Here is an 8,698-nt window from a genome sequence, read left to right as displayed (position 1 = left end):
TAAACTTTTTGATTTCAGCTCAGTAATAATGTTTACTGCATACTATGGTAACATGGTTAATATGGTAACATGTTTTCACTTGCAAATGCCCCTTAAGTTTTCTTTTGTTCCCTTCTTTTTCCTAGATTGAGGGTCTTATGGATGATATTGACTTCAAATCCAAAGTGTCACGTCAGGTACTTGAGGAGCTGTGTGGAGACCTATTTGAAAGAGTCCCTATACCTGTACAAAAGGCTTTGAGCAGTTCTGAAATGAGCATGGTGAGAATTCCTTTTGAAAATTGTTGTGGGTATTGTGTTACAGCTCTCCTTAATGTGGTTCTAAAGGCATAAAGTTTTTTGTCTTAATGTATTTTCTGCATCATGGGTGCCCAACCTTTTTTGAAGAGTGAAGGCCACTTTAAAAGACTTGGTTACCGTTCACGGGCCACAGTGAGCAGAGCAGGCAGATTACAGGTCAATGTCCACCTTGCATATGCAGAGCGGACACTGATACAGCGTGTGTGTGTGTATTGGAAGTAGGCAGTTGTAGACATACAAGTCTGTTTTACATCTGCCGCTCCATAAATTTGATTAGAGAGTCCAGTTGGGCCCACTTGAAAAAGGGACAGGCGGACACAATCGGACCAGTCGTGTGAAAGGGGTCTAAGGCTGCTTTTCACACTGATGTGCTGCGGTTTACCAGCACCACAGATGCAGCGCACCCTGTGGCTTTCCTGCGGGTTAGCTGCAATTTGCCATAAACGTTTATATCCTGCAGGTGTGGTGCACTTTTTGAAAGTGCACCAGAAGTCGTGCATTCAGTTTAGGTATTCTTTCAGAAAGAGCACTAAACCCGCAAGTAGTAACAGAAGTCTATGGCTCTGTGCAGGTAACATTGTGGATCATTGGGAAAGCAGCCCAGTAACCACTGCAGAACAGATATGCCCATATATAAACTGTGATTTTAGTAATAAACTGACCTTTTACCAGTCTTCCATTTAAGAATCGCCCTTTCTTCAGGTAACGCAGGCTGTTGCTGTCCCAGGCGGAGTGCATTTAGTATTGCTCCGCCTGTGAAAAGAGCTGGTGCTATACAGAAAGCATTTGCTTATGCTGCTCTGCTCCCTCTACAGGTGCATGCTTCCTCAGCCACCGACTCCATTCACAACACTGATACTCTGGGATGGTGGCTCGGCAAACCGCGATCTGGGCTTGCGACCAGCCATCCCAGAGAAGTACATCTTAGCCCACTGGTTGGGCACGCCTGCTCTACATTAAGGTAAAAAAAAACCCTTCCATGATCAGCTTCCCCTAGCCGCCCGTTACCCAAATACCTACTTGAGTCCTATTCTGATCCAGCAAGGTGCCCTCTTTCTCTTCTCAGGACTTGAAGGCAGGAGCCATTGGATCCTGCTGCTTTCAATCAAATCCCTTGAGCCGGGAGCAGGGCCAAACTGCACTGTGTGGCTATACAGACACACACCCCACACACAGATAGCCTTGCTTGGGATCGAGCCTGCATGAGTGTCTGCATAGCAAGCGACTTGCTGTGGGGGCAATTGAAAGGGAGGACAAGCCAAAAGTGATGGGGGGGGGACCCCAGAAGAGGAGGAAAGGTACAGCTCTGTGCAATGCACAGAGCAGGTTAGTATAACATATTTATTATTTTAGGGGGAAAAGAAAGCCTTTTACAATCACTTTGAGTAGTGATAACTTTTAAATTTGTTCACAGGATGAAATCGATCAGGTGATCATAGTGGGTGGAGCCACTCGTGTACCCAAAGTTCAAGAACTGCTTCTTAAAGCAGTGGGCAAGTAAGTACAGCATGCATTTGTCTTGGAAATTCGCTTTAACGAATTTCTCCTTACCGTGGGTACTCGCAGTTGGATGCGCAGAAATCCCCCATAAAGCTGTGCGAATCTTGCTTACCACGACTACAGCTAAACTACACGATTCCTGCCCATCCAACTACTTTTAGCTCTGTTGAGATGTGGGGGTGGAGCTCCGTTACCCTAGAATGATCAAACGACACTCTCAGGATGGTGTTGCACTTCACATAAGGGCTGGTTTCAGACCCAGCTCTCTGTTTTATTAAAAATACACACATGCCCCCCACATGAATAAAGTCAATCCCCTCCCACCGAACAATGCAATGGGGAGTGCCTATACACAGGATGTACATTCCAATTGGAGCATAGCCTTTCCTATTATCTATCACTGGTCCTCCCCCATGAGTCTTCTGAGGTCAGCAGACTTCCTCCCCTTCCCCCCCATGAGCCATCTGAGGTCATATTTCCTGTCCTACTAGCTTCTATTGGTATGTAAATTCTTTGTACAAGCATTCCCTAAAAATATCAGTCTGTACCTGGATGGGCCCGATACGATCTTTATTAAAACACATCCATCCAAGATACAGTTTCAAGTTGGTAATGGGTTGTAAGATATGCATAAGCCTACACGTGGAGTTCGTACCGCTTGGCGCCTTGCGTTACGAAGCCCATGTGGTACTATGCTGCTGATATGTGGATACAGGCCCACGGTCTACTGCCAGCGACATTCGCATCGAATGCCGTGGTGGTATACACGCCGGTCTATAAGCGCAGATCTGCCATCTCATCCATTACCAAGCCGAGTACTGTAATACATACATTGTACATGCGCATGGCCTAATTGCAGCCTTCAGAGCTTTAATTGAGCCACACGAGAGACATATGAATAACACGAATATGACACATTTAAAGTTCGACCAACAATACAAAATTTCTATGACATTCCCTCCTGTTTTATCATATTCTCCTCGTGTCCCTTCTTGATCTTCTTCAGCTTGATGGGTGTAGTCTCAAACCTCAAAGAGTTCCTGTAGTTGTCCCTGAGAATAAAGCTCCACGGGGTACCTGAAACAACAAGACTCGACGCAAACAGGTTTGATTGAAGCAATGATCCTCAAGAGCGTTGGAACCTTCACTACAGGAAGGCTCTTGCAAAAACCACAAACAGACTTGTGGTATGAATAAGGCTTGTGATCCCACGGTGGTCTGGGGAGATCCAGCAACAGATTCTCAAATTGCCCCTGCAGACGGGGCCACACAAGGCTGGTCTCGACCCAGACAGTTTTCCAAATCGTAGACACAAACCATGATGAGGCTTGAAGCTTGCTTGAAGGTCTTGGAGAATGGGGTCTTCAGGGAGATAAATTAGAGGGAAGCCAGGACGTAATCTGTAGAGAAGGTGGTTGGTTGGTGAGGTCTTCCTCCGATCAGTGGTTGGAGTGGGATCCCAGGAGCAGGCATGGAGATGTGGTCGTCTGCCCGAGCTTGGCTTACACGGTCGATGAGGCAACAGGAACATCTCACCGCGGCATATAAAAGGCAGATGAAAAAGAGAAGCATCAGGACATACACTCCCACTTCCTTCAACCAAGATCCGATGGAGAACTGGAAATCTCCCAATCCTCCCAAACCCTTGAACGGATTCCAACCCTCACTAGCTATAGCTCTAGCTTTTCCCTGTAGTTCACTAACTTTGTCCATATGGGCCTGGACCTTGTCATCGGTGTCTTCTATCCAAGTACAACAATCCTCTCCGATGAACTCACAGAACCCCCCTTTGGCGGCTAAAAGATAATCAAGGGCCATCTTCTCCTGAAGCACTAAAATTCCCATCTGCCGTTGTTCTTGGGCAATTTCTCTGACAGCCTCTACGGTCTCGTTAAACATACTATCCACGATGACAGAAAAATTGTTCAGGTGCTTCATAAGTTCTATTCCCCATCCTGTCCATGAGGGGAACCAAGCCCATGCCTGGTCGCCCTCAGAGAACAGCTCTCTGCGAACTCTCCCTGCCATCCTTACCTTCTTGTGGACCATCAACTCTTCATGATCCATCACTACATAGGATGCTGGGACTAGCTTTATGAGGGCACACGAACCTTTCGCGTTCTGGGGAAATGTTCTATAGGCTGCCGAACCACAAAGAAAATAGTATGGACCTGTCAGAGCAGAGCAGGAGGAGTTCCTCGTTCGGCCTCTGGCACTGAGCAACAGTTGCACAGACTGGGGGATTGCTCCCTCAGTCTGCACATCACATCCGTCCTTCCAACAAACGTGGTCTGGTCGGTCAGTGTGGTTACTCAGAAGGGAAGTCTGGTTAGTCAGATTGACCGTTATACCTCCCTCGCAGGTGGTAGTCCCAACAAACTTGTTACCTGTGCCAAAGCTGATGTTAAAGCACACCTGAGGGCTGCCTAGCTGTCCAGTTACCCATAATGGACTGACGAGGGTCCTACAGGAGCTAGAGCTAATATTGGTGCTAAAACTGATTTTACCTGCTAAAAATGTGTCATTAAGTTCTACCGACAAATGTCTACGTGGGGGCTGACCAGGGGTCCCTTGCTTTTTCATGCCGACGCGGATGTCATATAGGGCATGAACAGCGGCCATTGCGGACATGTGATGACTGGGTGGGGGCTTAGAGCATACCCAACAGTTGGTTTTGTTGGCGGTTCTGGCTAAACGCAGGTGCATTTTAAATAAAAGGTTGGGGTATCTGCCGTCTTTTCCTCCGTTCACACACATGTAAGACCTACAAACAAAAAGAAAAAGGAAAATGACACCCCTCATTCTCTGGTGTAGCTGAAAAGCTTCTTGCAGTGGCTTGCGTGCACCCAGTTGTCTCGTCCCTCGAGCTTGAGTGAGGTAGGTGTCGTCAGCTGGACTTGGTATGGTCCGGTGAACCGTGGCTCGAGTCCGGTTCTTTGATGTTTCTTTAGGACGACCCAATCACCTGGCTCAATAGAAAGAACACCAGTTATTGCATTTGGATCGGGGAGCGATTCGCGAACCCGATGGTGTATCTTCTGTAGCTCCCGTTGCAGAGATTGCACATAACCTGTAAGCTGTGAATGCAAAGACGACAACTGTTGAGGAAAGTACAACCCTGTTTTGGGAGGTCCCCCAAACAACACCTCGTAGGGTGACAGCCCATGTGGTTGCCGAGGGGCATTCCGGATGGAATAGGGGGCAATGGGGGGACACTCAAGCCAAGGTTTTTGGGTATCGGAAGACGTTCAACCTTACCGTTACTCTCGGAATGATATGGGGTGTGTCGCCGCTGACTCCAGTTCCACCAAAGAAATGCAGTCGTGTCCTTTGGAAGAGAGGTTAATAGTGGACAAAGAAGACATGTTAGCAGAAGAGGTGTTAGTATTGTTAGTCGTGTTGCAAAATTCAGCACTGTCATTGCTGTCCTCCCCCCCCCCCCCCCCCCCCCCCCCTTCTCATCTTCCAACACAGGAAGAAGAGAAGCTGGGTTAAGAATAGTGCATCGTTTGATAGTGAGGTTAGTAGGGGTTAGGAGGGCTTTCCCCTGAGAGGGGTACCTTGCCTTGGATGTCCTGTTTTCGCAGGACCGTTCTTGCTGCACCGGTGTCGGTGAGGCAAGGGAGGGGATATTTTAATTCCTCTAGAAAAAGATGGATCTGGGCCGACACCAATTTGTCAACTTCCTATGAGGATTCATAGGCGTTACTTACCATGGTGGTCATAGGGGCGGAGGACTCATCAGGAATGAACTGCCACCGACCTTTAGGTAATTGGGGACAGCTCCTCCTCATGTGGCCCGTTTGGTGGCACTGGAAGCACCTGGGTGGGGGCCTATCCTTCCTGTGACCCAGATCCCTTGGTTTTTCGTGTGGGGTCTGGGACATAAGAACTTTGGCCTTGTCTTGTTTTCTTCTATCCATTTCCCTCTCTATTGCCGCAAGAGTGGAAAGGATAGCAGGGATAGACATCTCATTATATTCGGGTCGGGCCAGAACCAGCCTTTCCCGAATTTTAATATTGATGCCTTCCAAAAATTTGGCCCGCAACAGAATGTGCGTCGCGGTCACCTTTACCCCTTCAGTTGGAGCATCAGGTCCAACTTCCAGATCCGCGTCCAGTGCCGTCTGCTTGAGACGGCGCCAGAAGCAGGCGCTTTCCTCATTAGGACCCTGTGTGAGCTTCATCATGTCCGTAGTAGAGGTAGCACCATACATTTCTGGAAGCTTTGCCTTTAGCTGTGTACAGAACTCTTTGCCCCCTGAAGTCATCTCCTCATGAGTGGTTATAGAGCACCCTGCAATCACTGTACTGGCCACTTCCATGCCCACCTTTGCCCGTAGGATCTGTGCACAATCTGACCCGCTCATACCATAGCTGAACTGGTTTTGTCCAAACATTCGAGCAAATCCTCTCGGATTGACTCGATAGTCCGGGAGCTCAGCCAGAATAGTGCGGATCTCTGTCGGGGTGAAGGGGACATGCCAAACTACCCGTTCCCCTAAAGTCCGTTCCCCCTGTGCATTGGGAGGACCTTCAAATTGCTGCACTCTGACTGGATAGGCCTCGGTCTGGGAAGAGTGCAAGGGCTGGCCCAGCTTCATCGGTGGGCTTAGATTAACCACCTCGCTTACTGCACCTTCAGGTTTGAGGTCCCTCAGATCAGGGTATAGCTGGGGGGCAGGGGTCTGATCAGTGGTTCGTAGCGCTTTGATGCAATCCGCCCTGTTTCTTAACCGGGTGTCTATTCCCCTTGATTCACAGATAGTCTGCAAATCGGTTGTTGAGAAGACTTCATAGTTGGAAACAGAAGGAGCTGGGGTGAAGCAGGAAGAAGGGAGAGGTAGAGGTAGAGGCTGAGGCATAGATACAGAAGACACAGAAGGTACATCAAGAGTGATGTCACTAACAGAAGAGACAGGTGCAGTTATACTTATCTCAGCCACTGTTGGTTGTTCGGGAAACCCAGCAGACCCTGATCCTGCCTGCCTTAGTAGAGTCAGCCCTGAAAGAGCTTCCTCCACCTCTGACACTGGATCCTCCTGTTTTATTCCCTCTGGAGGCCAGGTATACATCACCTGGTTCTTCCGGACAGACACCAGTTTATGTATGCCCTGCCTCCCTAATCGGATTGACCTGTGAAGCCATAGCTGTGCGATCTCTAGTTCTGACGCCTGCATCCGTGGTTCAAATTCAGAGATGAATTTTTCCCACCTCCATGCGTCAAATGTACCTTCCCGGGGAATTTCCCATCTGGTACCCTTCGACCATTTATTCCACCTTTTGAGGGGTTCTGTAGACTTCCCCCCCCAAACTCACCTTCATCAGTTGTGCAGCTGTCCTTACCCTGAAGAGGGCTGGTTCCCCCTCTCTCTTCATGGACTGACTACTGCCCATCGTGACTAGTCACTGGTATATATCCCGCGTCCGGGTACCTGTTTACCCCCTGGAGCACTCGGTGGGATCCTACCGAGAGGCCTGATTCCACCACTTTCCCAGCACAGCGTAATTTATGTGATACTTATCGATCACCCGAAGCGCATCAAGTGGCGGTCAGACTGAGAGCACACCTCCCACTCCCACAGCGCAATTTATGTGATCCTGACCACCCGAAGTGTTTGTGGTAACCAGGCTAAGTGTTATACTTCCCTGGACCGCCCACTCCCACAGCGTAATTTATGTGGTTCTCATCACCCACTGTGTTTGGCAGGCCACACCGCACAATGATGAAAGTGGCTTTTCTCTCCCTGCACACAGTAGCTAACACAAGTCAAAACAAAAAAGAGGGGTTCTTGGATGTTACTTAGGGGTCACTGGTTGGGCAGAAACCTGCTAACTGACCTTTAGGAAATTTGTGTAAAGAAAAAACTTTCCTAATACACACAGAAAAACCCTTTTTCAACCTGAAAAACTGTTAAAAAGGACAAAGTGGATCCTTATGAAAAACACGGGACGTTTCACAGTAAAACAATTACACAGAGGTGAACCGAAAAACTGCGCCAAAAGTAACCTTGTTGCTGACGCAAAAATCACTCATACCAGTGCTGCTAAACGATCTGCGCTACACACGCAATCTTCACTGCAACCACCTAGAACCGTTTACACAAAGTCTGCTGGACGCGAAACACGTGACACAGCAGCTTAAAACAAACCCGCTTTACAATAAGGAACTACTTTTAACAAGAAAAAACACAAGAAAAACATAATCACTATACAAGAAATCTATGTGCAAATACCCAGACTTCACCGCGCTCACTAAATGTGGAACACGTGAGGGGAAAACTCGCTTAACACACTTTAAATTGGCTGGCAATACGCAAATTTAAAGCTAAAAGCAAACAAATTAAACTAAAAAATTTGGATTAAAAACACAATATGGCTCAAATGCATATAGGAAACTTCATGCACATTGCATAGAGATTACTGCACATATGGTAGTCAACAAAATGGCCACCAACAGGGAAAGCACATGGTCATTAACAAAATGGCCACCAAGCAAAAGGAGTACATGTGGTTAGTCAAGAAAATGACCCCCCACAGGGAAGCACATGGTAGAAACTAGAATGGCCCCCCCACAGGGAAGCACATGGTTGAAACTAGAATGGCCCCCCCACAGGGAAGCACATGGTAGAAACTAGCCTCAAAATTGCCTCTAACCTCTTACATAAAACAGACGTTTGGACAGAACATACACTGGACAATTACACAACAATATGCAGTACACATACAACACAATTTGGCACAATCACAGAACAGACATAAAACACCAACATATCGCACTAACATGCACATGTAACAGAAAGGACCCCCTGCTGCATGCTTGCTGGGAGCAGTAGTACCACAAAACACTGCACAGACTACATACACACAGAGATCTTACAGCAGTTAACAATTAACCT

General features: G+C 47.8%; 1 protein-coding gene across 1 annotated transcript in view; it reads left to right on the top strand.

The window, feature by feature from the left end:
- Window positions 1–125: 125 nt before the first annotated feature.
- HYOU1 (hypoxia up-regulated 1) overlaps window positions 126–8,698 on the top strand; it is a gene marked incomplete at its 5' end in the record, with an annotated part of 66,393 nt that continues 57,820 nt past the window's right edge. The window contains 2 exons of the mRNA XM_089670223.1: window positions 126–260; window positions 1,714–1,796. Coding sequence (XP_089526349.1) covers window positions 126–260; window positions 1,714–1,796 — 218 coding nt within the window. The remainder of the gene's footprint in view (window positions 261–1,713; window positions 1,797–8,698) is intronic.

The sequence above is a fragment of the Staurois parvus genome, unplaced genomic scaffold, assembly GCF_062004578.1.
Source record: "Staurois parvus isolate SC_StPar_1 unplaced genomic scaffold, SC_StPar_1.0 ptg000087l, whole genome shotgun sequence".
Classification (NCBI taxonomy): Eukaryota; Metazoa; Chordata; class Amphibia; order Anura; family Ranidae; genus Staurois; species Staurois parvus.
The sequence above is the reverse complement of the archived record's forward strand: the minus strand, read 5'-3'. Positions and strand labels throughout refer to the sequence as shown.